Source organism: Schistocerca cancellata, chromosome 2 (genome assembly GCF_023864275.1).
Source record: "Schistocerca cancellata isolate TAMUIC-IGC-003103 chromosome 2, iqSchCanc2.1, whole genome shotgun sequence".
In the NCBI taxonomy this organism is placed as follows: Eukaryota; Metazoa; Arthropoda; class Insecta; order Orthoptera; family Acrididae; genus Schistocerca; species Schistocerca cancellata.
In genome coordinates, this window is record NC_064627.1 from 753144026 (window position 1) to 753170292 (window position 26267).

The following is a 26267-nucleotide window of genomic DNA, read 5'->3' on the forward strand; positions in this document are numbered from 1 at the left end:
TATTAGCTACACCAGATGTGTGTCACAAGGCAAACTTCTCTCTTTTGTGACTGTGGCTTTCTCTCTTTGAGAATAGTGGCTCCTGCTTTTTAAAAAGATATTCACAAGTCACTGAAGTTCTCAAGTTGAGTAAATCAATTCTCGCCCACTTGTATAATCTGTGGAAAATAGTCTTCATGTCCTCGTACTTTTCTATAGGCTCTAACTGAAAAAGCTCACTGGGTTTACTAGGTGCAAAAGTACCTCTGATTAATCATTGTTTTTCCTCCTCTACTGGCATTGGGCAGGCTCATGTGTATACCAAAAATCAAATTTCTTTTACAGTAACTTCTTCCTCAGTCACCAAAAGAACTCTGATTAGATGAAAGCCTTTTCAGCTTGCTAACTGCTCTAGCACATCAACTGAATAATGAAACTGCATTTTCTTGAATCTTACCACAATTCTACAATTTTGTTCTACAAAGTCCAACCACTTTTACACAACAACTGAATGGTTCTTTAGTGTTAAAATATTACCACTGTTTGTGCTCAAAATTTTCAGGTGTGCAGTCAAACACTTTTCCATTGGAATTTTTTCAATACTGTTAGAGTCTTCTCTCCTGAGATGTCTATTGTAATACACTCCTAGCCTATGTGAAGATATTACTATAGAAGAGATGAGGAAAGGGACAAAAAAGAGACAGGACACATGAGACTGTGAGAAGAGTCAGAGATTGAAGACCTGTGTCAAAACAATGCTCCTTGCATAGACAACATTCCCTCTGAATTACTGATATCCTTGGGAGAACACAACAACAAAATTATCCCACCTGGCATGCATGATATATGAGACACGTGAAATACCCCAAGATTTTAAGAATAATGTAATAATCACAATTTCAAAGAAGGCAAATGCTGATAGGCGTGAATAGTACACACCATCAATTTAATAAGTCATGGTTCCAAAATGCTGACATAAATTAATGGAAACACTAGGGCACAATCAATTTAGCTTTAGGATATATGCAGAAACGTGTGTAATACTGACTTTATAACTTATCTTAGAAGACAGATGGAAAGAAAAGGTGAACTTACAACATAGCATTTGCAGATCAGAGAAACTTTTGAAAATGTTGAGTGGAATAAACACAGTGAAATTCTGTAGGTAACAGGGCTCTGAGGTGTGATAATGATAATGTTCTGTCCAAGAAGACAAAAGACTTGGCAGACGAGTTAAACAGAATGTATAGGATCTTGCAGAGGATTTATGAGATAAACATAACAAAATGAAAACAGGGTTAATTTATATTAAGTCAGTGAATCTGATATAATTAGATTAGGAAATGAGATAATAAAAGTAGTATATTATTTTTATTGTTTGGATTGCAAAGAAAGTGATGATGGCCGAAGTACAGAACATATAAAATGTAGACTGGCAAAAGCAATAAAACAGTTTCTGAAAAAGATAAATTTGCTAACATCCAATATAAATTTAAAAGTTAGGAAGTCTTTTATAAAAGTATGTTTGGGGTGTAGCCTTGTACACAAGTGAAATGTGGATGATAAACAGTTAAGAGAAGCTTTTGAAATGTGGGCTACAGGAGAACACTGAAAATTAGATGGGTAGGTCAATGTAGTGAATCAAATTCAAAAGGGAGAAAGGAAGATCAGAATTTAACATCCTGCCAACATCAAGGTCATTAGAAACGGATAGGCTCGGACTGATGCAAGGATGGGGGTGGTGGTGGTGGTTGTTAAGACCATCACCCTGTACTCTGATATTTCTTACAACACTATGAAATTATAAAATATTGATATTGTAGGTGAAGATAGAAAAGTATCATTACTTACTCGAATCAGTAACATCACAATGTGCTGATTGTAAGTCCTCCCTGCCTCAGTTTAGAGACAGGCTAATGTAGATCTTTTTCTAATATATTTCTGTAGTGTTCAGTGGCAGCTCACGCAAAATTTTACCAATTCCCTACAATGGGGTGGCCTATAACCTTTTGACTTACTTGTAATTAAATCAAATATATTAATTTTACAAATATATAAACTGAATTGAGTAAATATATTTAAATTTTATAATTAATTGTGTAACACTGTGAGGAATAAAATAAAATGGAAAAAAAGAGTATGGCAGGAGCAGAGATCCAACCTGAGCAAATAAATTACCAGTCAATGCCCTTAACCACACATCTGTTGTGCCATTGTGAAAACTACTGCTCATAAATCCCTTATACACTATGCATAAGTCTTTTAGAGTGTGTTTTACCTTTTCCAACAGCACACTCAGGCAAAATAATCTAGGACTCTGAAAGGGCCATCAATCTGCTCCTACCAACACAGTTTATTTCATCTACAATTTCTCTCTACAGAATCAATGGCCTTTTGGAAATCAACAAACATATTTTGAATTCACTAATCAGTGGCAAAGGATTGACTTCAGATTAAATATTTGTTCAGAATATGATCTGCCCTTCCTAAAAGCACCTATCCAGTGTTATTTCTACTCTTTTTAGTATAATCCTGGAAAATATGTTATAGTTGCAAAGAAATTTCTCTGCAGTTGTTGACATTTTGATGATTGCGTTTCTTATGTATAGGATGTATCAGGGTCACCTTAACTCTCTTGGGAGTTTTTCCGTTTTCCATGTTTTTTCAAAGACTAATTTTAGTTCTTTTTTTTATCTTTGGGTCTGTACCAACTTGAAAAGTTCTGCTGTAGTAGAGTCTTCTCCACTAGCTTTATAAGGTTTTATCAACTTCAATTTCTTTGATAGTTGGAGATAAATCATCATCTAGATTTTCACAAGTGTTTGAATATTCAAGTGTATAGATTGGTTCTGGAAATTAAGAATCTGACCAAAATAAATTGCAAGATTTCAGAATTTTCAGTATTACGTAAGCCAAATCGGTGAGTCTTTTCCCACAACCCTCTATTGCTACATTTACATTTGAAGTAGATCTATCAGATTCTCTAAATTTCACTTTTTCCTCCAAAGATCTAGTTTAGTCTTTCATACTAAATTTCCTCATATAGTACTAGCTCTGTGTACCATCAATCAGTGTATTATAGCCATCTGACTTACAAGGGCAGTAATCATAACTAAACTGAATGTATTAATATTATGAGGGGGTACCCAAAAAATACCGGAAAAACACTGCCATGGTCGGAGCTTGCGTAGTATCATTTCTGCCACTTGGCGTGTATAGTACAACACATTGGCAGTTCAGTGCCGCCTGTGTTGTCGACTTGTTCACGTCTGCAGTGATTGTTTTTGCTAGCAGTGCTTTGTTCTTGTTTCATTGTTTTTTATGCCAAGTTTAAATGAACAACGTGCAGCTGTGAAATTTTGTTTTCCATTTGGTAAAAATGCTGCTGAAACTATTTTATTGTTGAAAACAGCTTAACAAGATGACACTATGGGAAAAACTTAAGTGTACAAGTCAATCTGCTCAATTTAAAAATGGCGACATGTTGATTTATGACAAACCTTGTTCTGCACGTCCATCAACAGCCCAAATTGATGAAAATGTTGAAAAAATTCGAGAGTTTGTGCTCACATACTGTTGACAGACAACTGATCAACTGTCAGAGAATAGTGGATTATCTTGGAGCAAAGTTCAGTGAGTTTTAACGAAAGGTTTGGGATGAAAAAGGTTGCTACCAAATTTGTTCCTCAGGTTCTAACTGACAGTCAAAAGGAATGTCAAGTTGAAACATGTCATCCATTGAAACAACAGCTTGCAACTGATCCAGATTTTCTGTCAAAGGTCATTACTGGTGATGAGTCATGGTGCTATGGTTATGACTCATAAACAAAGCAGCAGTGGAAGACGTCATTGTCACCCCATCCAAAAAAATGATGTCAAGTCAAATCAAACATCAAAACAATGCTGATTTGCTTTTTTGATGCCAAGGACGTAGTTCAATCAGAGTTGGTTTCCCACATCACACCGTCAATGAAACCTTTTATTTGGAAGTTGTATGAAGATTGTGCAGTCAAAAAAGACTATTTGTGGCAGACAGGAGACTGGTTCTTCTATCATGCCAATGCACCTGCACACACAGCCATCTCTGTTAGACAGTTTTTGGCTAAAAATGGCATGGTTCCGCTGCCCTACGCACCTTACTCACTTGACCTGGCCCCGTCCAACTTTTTCTTATTTCATGCATGAAAAGGGGTATGAAAGGACACTAATCTCACAACATTGAAGAACTCGAGAAAAAAAATGAGGGAGGAGCTGTAAATTTCCTGATACTCCATGTTTTGATCAACAGTATGTGGTCTGCTCCACACTGCACACGAATACTTGACTATTTTGTGTCACTGTATTAGGTATTAGCTGTTTCATTAATACCATGTCACCCTCACAACATCCCCACAAAGATCCCATTAAGTTTTATTTACATTTCCTCCGCAAACATGCCTTCGCTCTAGCCAGATTACGCTCCTATATTTTATTTACTCAGGCTTGTCTGACATTTGGCATTACCCCCAAAGGCCTCAAACTTAAAGTTCCCATCTCTGGCTGTAACCCTTCTTTCCATCAGTCCCTATACCAGTTCCAAACTGAACAATCCATAGCCCTCACCCGCCTAATCCTTCACTTACACATCAACTCAGCCAATGAACACACCTGTCAACTCCCATCCTAAATAAAAGTCCTCAATCTTTCTTCTCCCACATCCACACCAGCTGTTCAGAGCATCCTCCCACAGGCCAACCGCAAATTAGAACAGCATGCCACCCTCCACCTCAAAAAACTACCCAATCTCCTGGTTTCCCACCTCCGGAAAGGCAACTCACTCACCCTCCACAACCTTTCCAGCAAACCTCAACCTCCTCTCATTGCACACAGACCCAGTCTCTCCCATCTACTCAATCTCCCACTTCCAGCTCCACTCCCCCCAAAACCTCAAAATTCTAATCAACACAATCTGGAACCACAACACCTTAATTCAGTAGTTAACCTTTCCCCCAAACCTCTCTCCCAATCCGAACCTATGTCCTTTTCAAAGGCCCCACCTTCAGCCCTACTCCCAGATTCAACCAAACAGCCCTCGTCAAAGATTTACTGTCCTACACTCATACTCTCTGCTGGAAATATCACTTCGCTACGAAGAAAAATAATCCTAATCCCACTTCCAATGATCCAACTCCCCAAGACAATATCCAAATTGAGGCCTGCCTGGAACAGTTCCATCCTCCGTCACAGCGGGACCCACCTCCTCTTCCTCAAAATCACCCTCTCCAAACCTTCCAGGAATTTCTCACTTCCAGCATTGCCTCTCAATCCTTCTTGAAAACCTTAATCCTACTCCCAACATCACCACAGCTGAAGCCCAGGCTATCCGTGATCTGAAGGCTGACCGATCCATCGTCATTCTTCTGGTGGACAAGGGTTCCACGACTGTGGTACTTGATCGTCAGGAGTATGTGGCTGAGGGACTGCGTCAGACAACACTACATACAAAGTTTGCCAAGGTAATCCCATTCCTGATGTCCAGGCGGAGCTTCAAGAAATCCTCAGAACCTTAAGCCCCCTAAAAAACCTTTCACCTGACTCCATCAACCTTCTGACCCCACCGACACCCCGCACCCCTACCTTCTACCTACTTCCTAAAATTCACAAACTCAATCATCCCGACCGCCCCATTGTAGCTGGTTACCAAGCCCTCACAGAACGTATCTCTGCCTACGTAGATCAACACCTTCAACCCATTACATGCAGTCTCCCATCCTTCATCAAAGACACCAACCACTTTCTCGAACGCCTGGAATCCTTACCCAATCTGTTACCCCCAGAAACCATCCTTGTAACCATTGATGCCACTTACTTATACACAAATATTCCGCACGTCCAGGGCCTCGCTGCAATGGAGCACTTCCTTTCACGCCGAACACCTGCCACCCTACCTAAAACCTCTTTCCTCATTACCTTAGCCAGCTTCATCCTGACTCACAACTTCACTTTCGAAGGCCAGACATACCAACAATTAAAGTGAACGGCCATGGGTACCAGGATGGCCCCCTCGTATGCCAACCTATTTATGGATCGCTTAGAGGAAGCCTTCTTGGTTACCCAGGCCTGCCAACCCAAAGTTTTGTACAGATTTATTGATGACATCTTCATGATCTGGACTCACAGTGAAGAAGAACTCCAGAATTTCCTCTCCAACCTCAACTCCTTTGATTCCATCAGATTCACCTGGTCCTACTCCAAATCCCATGCCACTTTCCTTGACATTGACCTCCATCTGTCCAATGGCCAGCTTCACGTATCCGTCCACATCAAACCCACCAACAAGCAACAGTACCTCCATTATGACAGCTGCCACCCATTCCATATCAAACAGTCCGTTCTCTACAGCCTAGGTCTTTGTGGCAAACGAATCTGCTCCAGTCCTGAATCCCTGAACCATTACACCAACAACCTGAAAACAGCTTTCGCATCCCACAACTACCCTCCCGACCTGGTACAGAAGCAAATAACCAGAGCCACTTCCTCATCCCCTCAAACCCAGAACCTCCCACAGAAGAACCCCAAAAGTGCCCCACTTGTGACAGGATACTTTCCGGGACTGGATCAGACTCTGAATGTGGCTCTCCAGCAGGGATACGACTTTCTCAAATCCTGCCCTGAAATGAGATTCATCCTTCATGAAATCCTCCCCACTCCACCAATAGTGTCTTTCCACCATCCACCTAACCTCTGTAACCTCTTGGTTCATACCTATGAAATCCCCAAACCACCTTCCCTACCCTCTGGCTCCTACCCTTGTAACCGCCCCCAGTGTAAAACCTGTCCCACGCACCCTCCCACCACCACCTACTCCAGTCCTGTAACCTGGAAGGTGTACACAATCAAAGGCAGAGCCATGTGTGAAAGCACCCACGTGATTTACCAACTGACCTGCCTACACCGTAAAGCTTTCTAAGTGGGAATGACCAGCAACAAACTGTCCATTCGCATGAACGGACACAGGCAGACAGTGTTTGTTGGTAATGAGGATCACTCTGTGGCTAAACATGCTTGGTGCACTGCCAGCACATCTTGGCACAGTGTTACACCGTCTGGGTTATCTGGATACTTCCCACTAACACCAACCTATCAGAACTCCGGAGATGGGAACTTGCCCTTCAATATATCCTCTTTTCCCGTTACCCACCAGGCCTCAAACTCCGCTAATTTCAAGTTGCCGCTGCTCATACCTCACCTGTCATTCAACAACATCTTTGCCTCTGTACTTCCACCTCGACTGACATCTCTGGCCAAACTCTTTGCCTTTATATATGTCTGCTTGTGTCTGTATATGTGCATAAAGTAGACTTTTACATACACACATTTATATATACAGATATTTGATTATCACCACAGTTCATAAGTTAATTGCAGGAAATACATAATTAATAAGTTGGAGGCTGGGATGAGGGTAACAAATTTGTTCGTCATGGTTCTTTATATTTATACAGTTATATATTAGTATCTTAAACTGCAGTGGTGTGACTGCACCAATAATGCTGTGCAACATAACATTTTCCACAGCACTGAAACGACCAAGCTGGGCCTAGAAAAATCAGGAATTTACAAGGTTTTTTGGGAATTTAAGACACCAGTATATTTTTTTTCATTTTATATTTCCTGCAGTTAATTTATGAATTGTAGTGATAATCAAATATCTGTATATATTAAATGTGTGTCTATATATACATATATGTCTACTTTATATACCTAAAAACAAAGATGATGTGACTTACCAAATGAAAGTGCTGGCAGGTCAACAGACACACAAACGAACACAAACATACACACAAAATCCAAGCTTTCGCAACAAACTGTTGCCTCATCAGGAAAGAGGGAAGGAGAGGGAAAGACGAAAGGATGTGGGTTTTAAGGGAGAGGGTAAGGAGTCATTCCAGTCCCGGGAGCGGCAAGACTTACCTTACCGCTCCCGGGACTGGAATGACTCCTTACCCTCTCCCTTAAAACCCACATCCTTTCGTCTTTCCCTCTCCTTCCCTCTTTCCTGATGAGGCAACAGTTTGTTGCGAAAGCTTGGCTTTTGTGTGTATGTTTGTGTTCGTTTGTGTGTCTGTTGACCTGCCAGCACTTTCATTTGGTAAGTCACATCATCTTTGTTTTTAGGTATATTTTTCCTTCGTGGAATGTTTCCTTCTATTATATGTCTACTTTACAATATGAAGTCCGTTGGCTATGAAGTATTTCATCAATAATTTCCACTGACAGTACAAAAATCTAGTAAAAACAGTTTATCCTACTGTCTTTTAATAATGAGATTATGCTTAATGTGCAAACATTTTTCTGTTATTAACATGTTGCAATTTGCACATTCCACATCATCATCTTTGCTCTGTTTACGCCCTTGGTCAGTATTTAATGAATGATATCCTAGCATCTTTGCTTAATTTAAACAAAAACATCAAGTGTATAACACAAGTGCGATGCTCAACACGCATTTTAAGAATAATATTATGAAGTGTGCCACAGTAATTTATTTACAGTATGTGTGCTGTGGTGGAATTCACGAATACATACATCAAGTTTTAGAACATTTACCTAACAAAAAATATTAATCATATAAAGAAGGCCATGGTAACCCAAAACTGGTTATGGTACTAAAATAAAACATTTAAAAAGCATTTATGGCTGGTTGCGTCATTCACCAACTAATACTTCACACAATTCCAAAGAAAAATATCAACCTGGTGCCGTGAGCAATGTCGTACTCATGGTGATGTAAGAGATGATGTGACATAAGAGGATGCACAGTCAAAAACAGACAGCTGTGTCCCATGTCTGAGTTGACTTATAGCACAGAGAGAGTGCTACAAACATTAATATTTTCATACCAGCATGCATTTGAAGAGAAATGGCATAATTGTAGTGTGAGTTAAGACTCAATTTCAAAGAGAACCTGCATAATTTAGTGTGATTTTCAGCTTGCATTTGAAGAGAAATGGAAGAATTTTAGTCTATAATTATTTAGTCCACAATTTATAGTGTACTGTAGCAAATCAGCACATGAAAACTGGCTGCCGCAGGAAATTTTCAAACCAATTCTTACATTGATGGTGGTTATATTTTAGCATAACAGATGCATTTTTGTACTTCTAGCATTAGCAACTGTAAAGTTGTTTTTACATGAATGCTATTTGTACATAAGCCAAACTCCATGTTTCTAATATACCAATAAGGATAGTCTAATTCAGCTGAGGAACTGATAAATACACACAAACTCAAGAAGGTAATATAATTTCAGAATATACTACAGAAACACAGGTGCACTTTAGAGGAGGGAAAAAAAAACAGACATTCAGCACTCAATTTGTTAGGTAGTAATTTTATACGCAGTTTCCTGTGCATGATCACTACGCAAAATCATTGCTACCATTTTTTCAATTCATGGCATTTTATTAGATCGTGCAGTTTTTCAATGTATGGCAAGTATAGAGGACAATGTTATCATATCCAAGAATAAAATTTCTATTAATCAGTATCTGTTCTAAATCTCATTTGGTAACAAAAACATCAAATTTAACAAGTGACAGGCATACTTACAGTTGTATGTAACATTCGCAGAATTGAGGAAAACTTGGCACGGACATTCTGGTCACAGCCTTCCATAGTTCGCTCAAACTCTGGCCTCAGGGTCAGTAGATGCTTCAAGATAGGGAAAACAACCAGGACTGCTGCGAAATCATGTCGGCTGATGCAACGTTTTGCCCTTGCTGCTATGCTCTGAAATTAAATAGTGATTGAGTGACATATAAATAAGAAATTATTTATGTAAATTATAATCTTTATCATTGGAAATAAGAGAAACAATATAATGTCATTTAATTTCTCGAGAGCAATTACAGCCTTATAGTGGTTTTAAGAAACATGCTTGCATTCTTCCACCAACAGCAATATCATGACACAATACAGTTTTCTTCTGTAGTCATAAAGTAACACGAAATGATATAATTACATTACCCAAAGGTGTCTTTGTACATGAGGACCAAACCTGCTACATTCTACAACCTCCTTAGTGGTCTTTGAGAGATGTAAGCTATATGCTGGATCTAGGTTTCAGCTCTTTTCTTCTTTCTATAGCCAGTCATATTTCTATAATGTTTTTATGAACTATTATGCCCCAGTCAGTGCCATAAAAACTGTAAATACAGAAGTATCAAATTCTTTGCCTATCCTTGCTGACAACAGAATTTTAATTTTGCATCTAAATGTACAGTCAATCATAAACAAATGGTCAACCGTGAAACATACCCTATTCAGCAACCTAAACACATTAAGAGGATCAGACTGTTATATCCAGCCAACATCACACAGCTAAGAGAAAAATTCTCAGAACTTGAGTGGGATAGAGTATATAACTGTGATAGCAATGGCAATGCTTTTAACATATTTATTACCATACTAATGAGCTTAGTTCAAAGCTGCTGCCCACAAGTAACTGAAAAGGTGAAAACACATGGTCTAACAAACAAGAAAAAGTGGAACAATTGGTTCATTCCTAACCTGCATGGCCAGAGAAAAACTCTTATTGCCCTACATAAAATGGCTAAAACTGGTAATCTAGACTGGAAACAGAGGTACAAAGAAGCCAGGAAGAGGTACAGAACGGAAATACAGACAGCAAAGCAAAGAGCCAATAGAAAATTCCAAGCAACAAATGCAAAGTAGCTTGGAAGGTAATCAACACAATAACAGGAAAACATAAAAACATACAAGAATACCAATATTGCCAGATAAATTGAAAGAATTCTTTGAAAACAGCACTAAGTATGAAGCTGCTCCTACCTCTGCACCAAATGATGCAACATCTGGAAGCTTTTTCCATAACATACCTGACAATAACGTATCCTTTAAATGAAAGCAGGTTACCTGCCAAATTGTACACAAAGTGGTCACAAACCTACAACCATCTTACAGTGAAGATCTGTATGGTATCTCAAACAACATCCTGAAACAAATAATTGACATAATTGTTGCCCCTCTTACCTTTCTGATCAGTAATACCTTTAAAACTGGAAAATTTCCTGAGGTCTTGAAGGCTACTATTGTTGTCCCTATTTATAAAAAAGGGGAAAAAAACCTGAAAGTTATCGCCCAATATCTCTCATACCTATAATATCCAAGGTAATAGGAAGTTGTATTAATTCAACTTTGCAACTATTTTGATGATCATAATCTTATCTCCTCGTCACTCTTTGGATTTAGGCCAGGTTTTCCTACAGTAAATGCAGTATCGACTCTTGTAACAGACATTCTTAATGGCTTTGAGAACAATTCCTACACATGTGCCTTACTACTAGATCAATTCCTACACATGTGCCTTACTACTAGATCTGAGCAAAGCATTTGATACTGTGTCACATGAAATACTCATAAATAAGTTGGAGTGATATGGTATCAAGAATAATGAACTGACACTAATTGGATCATATTTGACTAACAGAACTCAAGTGGTCATGGTAAATAACTGTCAATCAAATGCCCTGCCAGTAGTTAAAGGTGTGCCACAAGCCTCAGTGCTTGGGCCATTCCTTTTCTTAATTACATGAATGACCTGCCTACTTTCTTGCCTGACAAGCCAATAATATATGCTGACGACACTACCTTGATTACTGTGGGCCATAAATTGGAGAAGGAGAAACAAAAAACAAAAGCTAGTCTTGAAAAGGCTGCCATATGGCTCCACAGTAATATGCTAATCCTAAACAATAGCAAAACTGAGACTATGTTTTTCTACCTGCACAAGCTTAACGAAAAAGTAAATGAATCAGATTCAGTAAGGCTTCTTGGAATCCACCTGGATCCTAAACTGACTTGGAACTTCCATACCGAACAGTTATGTACCAAACTATCAAGAGTAGTCTTCTTGTTGAAGAAATTAAAAACATTAGTTAGCAAACAACTTTTAACTTTTACTTTGCCTTCTTTCAGGGTCACCTCCAGTATGCAATAAAACTATGGGGCAACTCTCATGGTGCTCAGACAGTGTGCATGTGGAGCATTTTAAAGAACTCAGCATCTTGACTGTACCTTCCCTTTACATTACAACATGTCTTCTCTCTACAAACAATCAAATACATACACTACCTTGCAAAACAGACATCCGTTCGCATGAAACTAGATACAGAAATAACGTAGATGTAGATTTTATAAGACTGTGTAAGGCCCAAAGTAGCTTCAAACAAATAGGGATGAAATTATATAACAAGCTACCACCACCAGTGAGAGACTTACCATGTGATACCTTCCGTAAGCACATTCACAAATTGTTAATTGGTAAGTGTGTGTATAGTATTAAGGAATTTGAATGTATATAGTACAGTATAGTATTGAGGAATTTGAATGTATACAGTAAAGCTACACATGTAAACTATCAAATGTGATCAACCTTTAAAGTATGTAATTGTCTATTTCAACTTATGTTGGCTAATGACAAATAAATAAATAAATAGGCTCTTAGAAGAGCCATCCATTAACACACATACACATCTGCCACTTTACAGTATGTCTAAGGAGGGCCAATACCAAAACACCTCTGTTAGGATCTTGCCCTGTACATCACTGCAAAATCCTCACATTCGTCACATTGTTAACTGAAGAGTCTGAAAATGACTGTATTGACCAAAAGGAGTAAATGTTACACATCTTTCTGATCAGCTACACATGATGGTGTTGCCTTTTCTCACTTTTGTTTATTGCAAAGGGTACACCAAATGTAAGTTCTCAGTTTTTTAAAAGAAATATAAAGAAACATTTATTTACAATAAATTGCACATAGTTTTGAAGCTTGAACATTCTTCTGTTTTTCCATGTAATTGCCATTTCAATCAAATGCCATTTTTGTAAATGCTGTGGCAGTTTTAGTATGCTCACGTCATACCAGCCCACCATCACGCTATTGAAGAAGCATTAGACCTCATCTTTCACCCCATTATTGCTGAAGTGCTTACCAGCCAGGTGTTCTTTCGACTTGGGAAACAATTGCTACTCGCTGGGCGCTAAGTCCAGACTGTAGGGTGGCAGGGTACTGATGTACTATCCAACCTGTTGCAGAAGATCCATTGTTTGATGTGCAATGTGGAGACAAGCATTGTCGTGGAGATAGTTTATGTCCTTGCTCAACAATCGTTTTCTTCGGTTCTGAATTGCCTGTACATGTTTTTTTGAAGTCTGAAAATACCTGTCAGCATTTATTGTTGTTCCAAGAACCATGAAGTTGACCAACAATATCCCCTTTCAATCCCAAAACACAGTCATCATGATTTTACCGGCAGACTGTGTTCTTTATTTTCCTGGCTTGGGTGAATCAGAATGCTGCCACTCATGATTGTTGTCTGGTTTCAGGTGTGAAGTGGAGATCCCAGGTTTCCTCACCCATAACTATTGAATCGAAAATGCTGTGCTTTTCATCTGCATAACATTCAAGGAGTTGGTGGGAAGTTTCAACGCATAGCCATTTGTAATCTTCTGTCAGCATTCTCGGGCTCTATCCTGCGCACACCTTCCAAAAGTTCAACTCTCCAGTCAAAGTCCAGTGAATGCTGCTTTGAGAACCCTCACGAACAACATTGCTGAGCTCATCGAAGTCATCCACCAATCTTGAAGCACGATTTACTTCAACCTCTGCAATTGTCTCTTTGGGAATTGACGATCTCCTGTTTCTTTCCTTGTCAAATTTCAGTACGACCACCTACAAACTCTCTACACCACTTGCAGACATTTCTGACATTAATACAGACTCTTAACATACTTCCTTCAACTGTTGATGAATGATGATTAGATTAACACCTTTCGCACCCAAAAACCAAATAACTGCACGAACTTTGCTGTAGTAGCTAATGGGAGCTCCATTACAACTGGTTGCCCAGCCAAGACTGAAAGCCCCAGTGGACGTGAGGTGGATTCTGTAGAGAGCAGAGGGAACAAGGCAAAAAATAGCGTGACCAACAACCATGCAAACAGTTCCCTCATAGGCCCAGTGCTTTGGAGTCATTTCTTTTGGGATTACCCTCATACAAGCTGATTTGGATGTCATGAACTGCCTCCGCATTCTACTTGTGATTTCAAAGAAAATTAACTGCAGGACTCATTGCAGCAACACAATAAAATCCAGAAAGTAAAATTATAGGAACATTTTCAGATTACTTTAAATACATACTTCCTGCAGATTAAGTCCCAGCGAGAGCTTCCAGCTTAAGGTTCATTTACCTGAATATGCTCTATACTGACTCATGTATTGCCTTGCGATTTTAATTTTTTTCACTTGTAGCATTTGCACTTTGCTGATTTGTAAAGTACTTCACATTACCTTAATTAAAAACACATTTATAAAGTATTACAGATAAAATTCCACAGAATTTTCTTTTTGAACTGTCAAAGTGGCTATAGTTGTCATTTTGTTTCAGGCAAATATTTCTGGATGGAAGCCTCAGTAGGATTGCTTGTTGAATTTACAGTGCTGTACTCTGTAAGTAATTTATCTTTCATTGGATCTCATCTAATGCTGATCTTTTCATTTCCGCTTATTTACCCACCTTTTTCAATTATCTGTTTCAAATATTCTAATATTTGTGTGCTTCTCCTTCCTGGTTAAGTTTTCACCACAGCACAGATCTTGTGAAAGTAAAGAAAATAAGAAACTTTCTGTGCGAGTAAAACTCCTGGTTTCATAACTATGAATAGGTTGCTGCAGTGTAAAAGAATCCTTTCAAACCTGTGGGAAGCACTGGTAGAAATAAAACTGTGAAGATGCATAATTTGTAATGCTGGATGCTTCAGTTGATAAATAGATTTTTTCCAGGAAGTTTCATCTCTGCAGTATTCTGTAAAATGAATATAAGATTCTGAGTTTCTTTTAGAATGCAATACTTATTTCTCTCCTATCAGTTTCTAAGTTTAATTTCTTTTGCACTGGAGCAGATTACATTTGAATCAGCTTAAAAATTTCAGAATTTATCTGAATATGTTGTGCTATTGAAGACCTCATATTACAGAATAAACTGTCACACAAATGAAGAGAAACACATTTAGTTATTGGGGAAACATCTATGTGTCTTTGGATTAACGGACAGGGGTGAAGAGGGGGTGGGGGTGGGAGGTTTATCATTTTTGGAAGTGCACTTGACAGGAGAAACATGAACAAAAATCTGTTAATGGATACGTCTCTTTTCCCATTCTTACAGTCCTTACAGATTTACATTGTCTAGTGTTATTTTCATTTTGGAAAATGACTTTATAATTTTTTCCCACCATAATTTCTGATTTTAATAGGAAGTAAAAAGCAACTGTTTATTTTAATTAGTACTCGAAAGAAATTATTCAGGTAGTGAAGAGGGACAGCAGCCTTTTCAGTAGTTGCAGGGGCAACAGTCTGGATGATTGACTGATCTGGCCTTGTAACCCTAAATAAAATGGCCTTGCTGTGCTGGTACTGCGAACGGCTGAAAGCAAGGGGAAACTACAGCCGTAATTTTTCCTGAGGGCATGCAGCTTTACTGTATGGTTAAATGATGATGGCGTCCTCTTGGGTAAAATATTCCGGAGGTAAAATAGTCCTCCATTCGAACCTCCGGGCAGGGACTACTCAGGAGGACGTCGTTATCAGGAGAAAGAAAACAGGCATTCTGCGGATCGGAGTGTGGAATGTCAGATCCCTTAATCTGGCAGGTAGGTTAGAAAACTTAAAAAGGGAAATGGATAGGTTAAAGTTAGATATAGTGGGAATTAGTGAAGTTCGGTGGCAGGAGGAACAAGACTTTTGGACAGGTGAATACAGGGTTATAAATACAAAAACAAATAGGGGTAATGCAGGAGTATGTTTAATAATGAATAAAAAAATAGGAGTGTGGGTAAACTACTACAAACAGCATAGTGAACGCATTATTGTGCCCAAGATAGACATGAAGCCCACACCTACTACAATAGTACAAGTTTATATGCCAACTAGCTCTGCAGATGATGAAGAAATTGATGAAATGTATGATGAGATAAAAGAAATTATTCAAGTAGTGAAGGGAGACGAAAATTTAATAGTGTGGGTGACTGGAATTCGAGAGTAGGAAAAGGGAGAGAAGGAAACATAGTAGGTGAATATGGATTGGGGGAAAGTAATGAAAGAGGAAGCCATCTGGTAGAATTTTGCACAGAGCATAACTTAATCATAGCTAACACTTGGTTCAAGAATCATAAAAGAAGGTTGTACACATGGAAGAATCCTGGAAATACTAGAAGGTATCAGATAGATTATATAATGGTAAGACAGAGATTTAGGAACCAGGTATTAAATTGTAAGACATTTCCAGGGGCAGATGTGGACTCTGATCACAATCTATTGGTTATGAGCTGTAGATTAAAACTGAGGAAACTGCAAAAAGGTGGGAATTTAAGGAGATGGGATCTGGACAAACTGATTAAACCAGAGGTTGTACAGAGTTTCAGGGAAAGCATAAAGGAACAATTGTCACAAATGGGGGAAAGAAATACAGTAGAAGAAGAATGGGTAGCTCTGAGGGATGAAGTAGTGAAGGCAGCAGAGGATCAGGTAGGTAAAAAGACGAGGGCTAGTAGAAATCCTTGGGTAACAGAAGAAATATTGAATTTAATTGATGAAAGGAAAAAAATATAAAAATGCAGTAAATGAAGCAGGCAAAAAGGAATACAAACGTCTCAAAAATGAGATCGACAGGAAGTGCAAAATGCCTAAGCAGGGATGGCTAGAGGACAAATGTAAGGATGTAGAGGCTTATCTCACTAGGGGTAAGATAGATACTGCCTACAGGAAAATTAGAGAGACCTTTGGAGAAAAGAGAACCACTTGTATGAATATCAAGAGCTCAGATGGAAACACAGTTCTAAGCAAAGAAGGGAAAGCAGAAAGGTGGAAGGAGTATATAGAGGGTCTATACAAGGGCGACGTATTTGAGGACAATATTCTGGAAATGGAAGAGAATGTAGATGAAGACGAAATGGGAGATACAATACTGCATGAAGAGTTTGACAGAGCACTGAAAGACTTGAGTTGAAACAAGGCCCCGGGAGTAGACAACATTCCATTAGAACTACTGATGGCCTTGGGAGAGCCAGTCCTGACAAAACTCTATCATCTGGTGAGCAAGATGTATGAGACAGGCGAAATACCCTCAGACTTCAAGAAGAATATAATAAATCAAATCCCAAAGAAAGCAGGTGTTGACAGATGTGAAAAGTACCGAACAATCAGTTTAATAAGCCACAGCTGCAAAATACTAATGCAAATTCTTTACAGACGAATGGAAAAACTAATAGAAGCCAACCTTGGGGAAGATCAGTTTGGATTCCATAGAAATATTGGAACACGTAAGGCAATACTGACCTTACGACTTATCTTAGAAGAAAGATTAAGGAAAGGCAAACCTACATTTCTAGCATTTGTAGACTTAGAGAAAGCTTTTGACAATGTTGAGTAGAATACTCTGTTTCAAGTTCTAAAGGTGGCAGGGGTAAAATATAGGGAGCAAAAGACTATTTACAATTTGTACAGAAACCAGATGGCAGTTATAAGAGTCGAGGGACATGAAAGGAAAGCAGTGGTTGGGAAGGGAGTGAGACAGGGTTGCAGCCTCTCTCCAATGTTATTCAATCTGTATATTGAGCAAGCAGTAAAGGAAACAAAAGAAAAATTCGGAGTGGGTATTAAAATCCATGGAGAAGAAATAAAAACTTTGAGGTTCGCCGATGACATTGTAATTCTGTCAGAGACAGCAAAGGACTTGGAAGAGCAGTTGAACGGAATGGATAGTATCTTGAAAGGAGGATATAAGATGAACATCAACAAAAGCAAAACGAGGATAATGGAATGTAGTTGAATAAAGTCGGGTGATGCTGAGGGTATTAGATTAGGAAATGAGACACTTAAAGTAGTAAAGGAGTTTTGCTATTTGGGAAGCAAAATAACTGATGATGGTCGAAGTAGAGAGGATATAAAATGTAGACTGGCAATGGCAAGGAAAGCGTTTCTGAAGAAGAGAAATTTGTTAACATCGAGTATAGATTTAAGTGTCAGGAAGTTGTTTCTCAAAGTATTTGTATAGAGTGTAGCCACGTATGGAAGTGAAACATGGACGATAAATAGTTTGGACAAGAAGAGAATAGAAGCTTTCGAAATGTGGTGCTACAGAAGAATGCTGAAGATTAGATGGGTAGATCACATAACTAATGAGGAGGTATTGAATAGAATTGGGGAGAAGAGGAGTTTGTGGCACAACTTGACTAGAAGAAGGGATCGATTGGTAGGGCATGTTCTGAGGCATCAAGGGATCACCAATTTAGTATTGGAGGGCAGTGTGGAGGGTAAAAATCATAGAGGGAGACCAAGAGATGAATACACTAAGCAAATTCAGAAGGATGTAGGTTGCAGTAGGTACTGGGAGATGAAGAAGCTTGCACAGGATAGAGTAGCATGGAGAGCTGCATCAAACCAGTCTCAGGACTGAAGACCACAACAACAACAACAACAACAACAACAACAACAACTCTAAAGATGTTGCCCAGGAGACACCTGAATAATAAAATTTTCCCATTTGCACTAACATTTATTTTTCTCACCTACTAGACTTTTGTGTGCTTAAAATACATAAATGTGTTAGTCATATTCTGACTGATAGTCATTTTTTTAACATTTTTTTTTTCATTCGCTATCACACATGCACGTTCAAGGATGAAACAGACATGCACGTTCAAGGGACATGAACGTTCAAAGAAGAAATAGAAACAGATTAAAATATAGGGTGTTACACATATGACAAGTCTCATCTCCAGTGCTGTGCTACATGTGATACCAAAGAGACAGGCTCTAATTACCACATATTCTCCAGTTTGTTCTTCAGACAGTCACAAGGGCATTTTGATTTTAGTTTAACTAGAGTTGTTCCAAGCAGCTTAGGAAAGAAATCTGAGAAAATCATACTGCTTAACACTTAAGACTGGTACGTCAGTAGCATCTCTTGCAGAGCCGTACGTAAACTCAAACTAAAACCTTCCACAATAATTGTACTGCAACAAATGATATTGTTGCAGAACATCAGTACTCAAACTGGCTATCACAGTCTATGCATGGTGGATTGGTTGATTCTGAAATGCTGTTTTTTCCTGGTGAAGCACAGACGCATTCAACAGGATACTCAAACTCCCAGAAAAATTAATGCTAGAGTTCTAAAAATTCCCATCAATTAAGAACCCATGTATTATTTCAAAATAGGCCTGTGATGTGCAATTAGTACAATGCAAATTACTGGACCAATAATGTCCCATCACATCATAATTTCTGAAAGGTATATGAACAAGAGACTGCAAGCTGTTTTTCAGAGAACTAACAACTAACAAAAAGATTTACGTCTATAACATCTAGGAGCACACACTGTCAGTGCATCTATATGGCAGTACTAACTGCAGTGTGCAACACTGTCTGCGATCTTAAATATCTGCTACACAAAGTGATTGGCCCTCTGCTTTGTTGATACTCATAGCAAATGCAAGCTGCATGGGAAACTACAATCACTTCACATCAAAGGGCATATTGAAATGACTGGGTATCAATGGAATGGGAGGAATGGATATGTCTTCGCCTGCAGCATACCATGTGATGGTGGTGGTCTCTATTACACCAGACAATGGGTTCTTCACAGCCAGCCTTGTTCCGTTGCAAATTTAACAATGGCATTTAATCAATAAATAAGAATTTGCAATTATATTTCTGTCAAATTCTCAGGCTTTTGCTTGTCCCAAGATCTAGTGACGCCTGATTGTACTATCTCCATAACAGTTATTGCCAACGTAATTTATTCTCACAATAGGAATTACAGATACTTTACCACGATATATTTTGTTTGTTAGACATTCAATTTTCATTAATTTTCTTCATTGTTTCATTTGAACACAGAAATTTGAAGTAAATCAGCCAAGAACTTTGAAGAAAATCGGTCAAAGTACTTTTCCAAATGTTTAATAACAAAATTTCTCCTTTATTTTTGATAACAACCTTTCTCCTTTACATAATGTTATGCCGAGGTGATCTTCATCTTGTCTTAAAGGAAAAAAGTACAAAATTTTATCAAGATCAGAATACAACTGTAGATTTTTATAGATTACAGACACACAGACAGACATTCTTCTGACAGAAACTACTAATAATGCTACTGCTACACCAGTCGCTAAATGGCACAATGATTTTCCTGCATTTCTTTCCAATGATGGTCATAACTCATCTAATTCATCTAAATCGATTACACCGCATGTCACTGTCTGAACCATTTGTGACAACTGGAGTCGGCCTTCTAGGTAGTTGTTCCTGCATAGTGCCAAACTTAGCATTTGCCCTGTATTTGTTAGTGAAGGGTCAATATATTATAAGGCAGATTTAATCTTAAGCTTATACAATATTCCGTCTCATCTCTAAGTATACAAGAAGCTATGCAGAATTTGCATTGCTATTCTCTTATCTAAAATCGAACTGTACCTTACAGCATGCTCGTACTCAGAAAGGCAAAAACCTATATTTTCATGTTGAGTTCTGAGAATTGTGTAGCTACATTTTCATATGAAAAACTCTCCCATTGGTGAAGATTATGTTGAGGAATATCTGAAGTCCTGGCTCCTGACAGGATACAAATTGATGACTTCCTGAGACTCAAAATACATTTATTCATCCAGTTACACACTGTATTCAAAAAATTCCACAGTGAAGAAAGCCTCCATAGACTGAGAATGAGTTAAATAATAGATTGACATAAGTAACCACTGTAGATTACTTCTATTATCTATAGTAACAACCAATTACGACTGGTGCAAGAAGATGTCTTATAGAGTAAAACTACCTTTTCACATACTCATGGACAACACTCTCTTAAGACATTACATTGTTCATGGAAATGTCACAAAGTTTATAGTTATTTATGAACAAGTCATGCATGTGGTTCAACATTAAACAGACATCTAATCTTAACTCACTCTAACTCTAAAGTTTACTGAAAAATTCACATCACACACTTATCTATAAAATACAGCTTCCATGCAACAGTTGTTCTTGTATTACTTGTAGTAGAGTGTGTGTGTGTGTGTGTGTGTGTGTGTGTGTGTGTGTGTGTGTGTGTGTGTGTGTGTGTACACACACATTCAGAGAATGTACCGATTACTGATGGATAATTTCGTTGAGAAGCATGTTGAAATCACAAGAAGTAGTAGGATTCATTCCCAGTGTCTAAAAATGATAAATTTTTCTTCAATTTCATTTTAAACAATGCAATAAAAACTATTTGATCCCCTCTGGTGTACGCTACAATAGACTTACTTCACCATCCTGTACAACCATATCCATGGCTTCCCGTATAACAATTTCAAACACTTGGTGTTGGTGCTGCAGAGGTACAATACCAGCCATAAGAGCTCTCTCACCTTGCATTAGCCTCTGTAATGCAACTACACACACTAGATAATTTTCCATTTCTTGTTCATCCACAACATCTTCGCGTGATTCTGAAACAAGCATTTTATAATTACCACTTCAGTTACAATGTGTTACACACAGGGCTTTAAAGTAGAAACTGGCTAAATAATAAGTTTACTCCTAACTTGACAACTTTTATAACAGTGCATATAGATCAGAGATTGAAACACAAAGCAGAGAGAGGTATATCATCATACTGAGTTGCAGAAGTAGTGTTTTATCTGTGACTGGTATTCATTTAGTTTTATAAACCTATGGTTCATTTATTCTCCATTCCTGCTATTAAGCATGCCTATAGCATAGAAGAGCATAATAACAGACCAACAGTAACATACTGGCTCAGTTTATGGAGTTAAATATATCTAAATTCATAATTTATTATGGTATTTATTTGAATATTATACAGCATCTCAAGGAAGTTTTTCAAGGAAACTAAAGATGCACATGATCCGAGTCACAAAATGGACTTTATACTGGAGAACAGCAACAAACTTTCAGCTGTTCTGAAAGCAGGGCACAGAACCGCTAATGCTAGAGATATGACTACGCCTCTCTCCCTCCGAGCCTCCCCCCTCCCCCCCCCCCCCCCTTCCTTGAATTAGCAAGTATATTGGTAACTTACAACGAGACAGTAAGGCTAGCCAGTACTTAGTTAAAGGAAGTGAAATTCTGAAATGGCAAGTACTGACAACAGAAACAATTAGAAGCACAAAAAATTATACCTAGCCTTTGGAACTTTTATGTTCCTTCCTTAGAGAGGACAGAGGGACATATTGGGGAGGAGAGGCACATCACTCAGACCTCAAGCTGTGAGTTACCCACCTCTTGTTTATGAGTTAAGCAATCAGACATTGCTTAATCATCATCTTGCATATACTAACAAGCTGTTCCTGCATATACACACTGAGTTCATACCTTGCTTGTTCTATCTCCTGTCTTACTATAGAAGGACTTGTCTTCCTTAAAATTCTATCTACTGCAGCAGTTTAAATGAGGTGCTTGACTAAAACAAAGTAACGCTTTACCTCCTTGTCCTGTATCAATGCTAAAAAAACAAACAAGATGTGTTGGACTTTTCTGAAGTTGCTTACTGCACTTATGTCCTAACCATGGCAGGAAGTTGTATGACCTCCGAGTTTTTCATGTGGCGTGCCTGAATAAAATTTTCTCATTATTCAAACTTGGTCTTCCCTTAATCGGGAAGGTAGGTTAGAAAACTTAAAAAGGGAAATGGATAGGTTGGAGTTAGATACAGAGAGGATTAATGAAATACAGTGGCAGGATGAACAGGATTTCTGGAGAGGTGAGTACACGGTTGTAAATACACAACCAAATAGGGGTAACGCAGGACTAAGTCTCCTAATGAATGAGAATAAAGGAATTTGTGTAACTTACAATGAATAGCATAGGGAATGCATTATTAGCCAGGTGGGCATGAAGCCAACACTCACAGTAGTACAAATTTATATGCCAACTAGATCCATAGATGAAGAGATTGGAAGAATATACGATGAGATAAAAGAAATTATTCAGATAGTTACCAGGCGAGTAAAACTCAGTTTTGATTGGGGACTGGAATTCAGTAGCAGAAAGAGGAAGAGGAGGTAAAATACTAGATAAATATGGACTGGGATTGAGGAATGAAAGAGGATACCATCTGGTAGAATTTTCCACATATAATAATTTAATCACTGGCAACACCTGGTTTAAGAATCATGGAAAAGGGTTGTATACATGGAAGAGACATGGAGATACAAGGTGGTTTCAGATTATGGTAAGACAGATATATTGAACCAGATTTTAAACTGTAAGATTCATCAAGGGGCAGATGTGGACTCTGACTACAATTTATTGGTTTTGAACTGTAGGTTAAAACTGAAGAAGTTGCAAGAAGGTAGGAAATTAAGGATATGGGACCTGGATAAGCTGGAAGAATCAGAAGCTGTTGAGAGTTTCAGTGGGAGCATTAGGCAACAACTGACTGAAACAGGAGAGAGGAATACAGCAGCAGACAAATGGGTAGCTTTGAGATATGAAACAATGAAGGCAGTAGACGTTCAAATAGGAAAAATGACAATGCCTAGTAGAAATCCTTGGTATCACACAAATATTGAATTTAATTAATAAAAGGGGAAAACATAAAAACACATCAAATGAAGCAGGTGAAATGGAATACAGATTGGCAGGAAGTGTGCAAAACTGCTAAGCAGGCATGGATATAGGACAAATGTAAGTATAAAAAAAGGATATATAACTAAGGAAAAGATAGTGACTGCCTTTAGAAAAGTTAAAAAGACATTTGGAGGAAAGAAAAGCAACTTAACAATAAAGATCTCAAATGGAAAGCTGGTACTACGCAAAGAATGGAAAGCTGAAAGACAGAAGGGACAAAGACAAAGGAAACAAACCTGAAGGCAATATTATATACAGACATGAGGATGTAGATGTAGATGAAGATGACTGTGAAAGAGCACTAAAAGACCTAAGATGAAACAAGGCCTACAGAGTAGATGACATTCCCTCAGAACTACTGATATGCTTGGGAGAGAAAACCATAACAGAGCTACTTCACTGGGTGTGCAAGGTGTATGAGACAGGCAAAATATCATCAGACTTCAAGAAGAATGTAATAATTATAATTCCAAATAAAGCATCCTGACCAAGCTATAAGTTCAACTAGTCATGACTGTAAAATACTAACATGAATTGTTTACAGAAGAAGGGGAACACTGGTAGAAGCTGACCTTGGGGTAGATCAGTTTGAATTCTAGAGAAATGCAGGAATACAAGGCAATACTGACCCCAGGACTTATCTTAGAAGATACGCTAAGGAAAGGTAAACCTACATGTATAGCTTTTGTAGATTTGGGGAATACATTCTCTGAAATTCTGAAAGTAGCACAGGTAAACCGCAGGGCGCGTAAGGTTATTTACAACTTGTACAGAAACAAAATGGCAATTATAAGAGTTGAGGGGCATGAAAGGAGAGCAGTGATTGAGAAACAAGTGAGACACAGTTGTAGTATGTTCCTGATGTTATCCAATGTGTACACTGAAAAAGCCTTTCTGAAGAAGAGAAATTTGTCAACATCAAATATAGATTTAAGTGTTAGTCCTTTCTGAAGGTATATGTCTGCAGTGTAGCCTTATATGGAAGTGAAATGTGAATGATAAACAGTTTTCAAACTGTGGTGCTACAGAAGAATGCTGAAGATTAGACATGCAGATCACATAACCAATTAGGTGGTACTGAATAGAATCGGGGAGAAATGAATTTGTGCCACAACTTGACTAAAAGGAAGGATCAGTTGATAGGACACATCCCAAGTCACCAAGGGATCAACAATTTAGCACTGGGGGGGGGGGGGGATAAAAATTGTAGAGGGAGGCTAAGAGATGAATACTGTAAGTAAGCTCAAAAGGATGTAAGTGGCAGTAGTTATTTGGAGATGATGAGGCTTGCACAGGATAGAGCAACGGGGAGAGATGCACCAAACTGGTATTCAGACTGAAGATGACGACAAGAACGCTACCCACATTCTGTGTGGGCACCTGTGGCTGGATAATTGCTAGCTGATCATGTGAATTTCCATAGTGGGCAAATATAAAGCCAACCAGAGGTAGTCTCTTCCTCAATTGCTGTTATCCGACTCGCCTCTGCCGGCAGACTAAAACTGCCCCAACTGTTTGCCAGGATCAAATGAGGGCTGATCAACAAATACTGTGACTAATTTTTTCACGTAGCTTCCACGATGGTTTCCTATCTGTACCATGAGTATTTGAAAAGAGTGGGCTTTTCTGTATTATGTCCATTGGTGGCAGCACTCTCGTATAGGTAGGTTGGTAGTAACGCTCTCTTTTGTAGCGTTCTTTGCATTACACATGCCAAACAATGGAGGTGACGAGAGAGGAGCAGTTTGGTGCAATAAAATTCTGTGTTCATTTAAACTATATAGCCACTGAAACTCACGAAAAGCTGGAACAAGTGTACAGTGAAGATGCACTAACTCACACAACAGTATTAGGTGGTTAAAGGACTTCAAAGAATTGTGAATTGCCTGTTAATGGTGACCGAAGTGAACATCAACACAACTGCTGTGATTGTCCATGAGGATCAGTGGATAATGTTATGTAACCTCAGTGAAGTGTTGAATTCCTTTGAGAATTTCATATGACTATGTCTTTACGATTGTGCATGTTCATCTCCTTATAACATGTGTTTGTGCCGGTGCCAAAGTCATTGACTCCTGAAAAAGAGGCTGTGCATTTGGAGGCAAGCCATGAGATGCTGCATCTCTTTGCTGATGGAGGGGATATGTTTTAGGACTTGATTATCATGGTGATGGCTGCATCTTTGTGATCCTGAGCAAAAATGAGCCGGCATAATGTGGAAATTACTAGGTTCCCCAACACCAAAAGAGATGAAAGTTTTTCCATCTGCAGGAAAAGTGACAATGATCACTGTTTTTTACTGTCTTGGCATGATTTACAAGTGTACAGTTCTCCCTCAATTGCTATTACACAGCATATTAAAGGTCAGCATTGGCTAAACTGAGGAAGCACATTTCAAAGAAATGACAAGAATCTTCTCGGATTGGGTGGCGATTTCATCACGGCAATGCGCGGCCTCACGTCACAAATCACGTCGTTCAGTTTCTGGCTCAATTCAACATTACATGTGTACCACTTCAAGCTTGTAGTTCCGATCTTGCAGCCTGTTATTATTATTATTATTGTTATTGTTGTCATCACTAAAGACAAA

General features: G+C 38.5%; 1 protein-coding gene across 2 annotated transcripts in view; it reads right to left on the reverse strand.

The window, feature by feature from the left end:
- LOC126162569 (exocyst complex component 7) overlaps positions 1-26267 on the reverse strand; it is a 113466-nt gene that overhangs the window by 27382 nt on the left and 59817 nt on the right. For both annotated transcript variants that reach the window (XM_049919160.1, XM_049919159.1), the window contains exons 8-9: positions 21350-21534; positions 9571-9750 (exon numbers count right to left, since the gene is read on the reverse strand). In XM_049919160.1, the coding sequence (XP_049775117.1) occupies positions 9571-9750; positions 21350-21534 (365 nt within the window). The remainder of the gene's footprint in view (positions 1-9570; positions 9751-21349; positions 21535-26267) is intronic.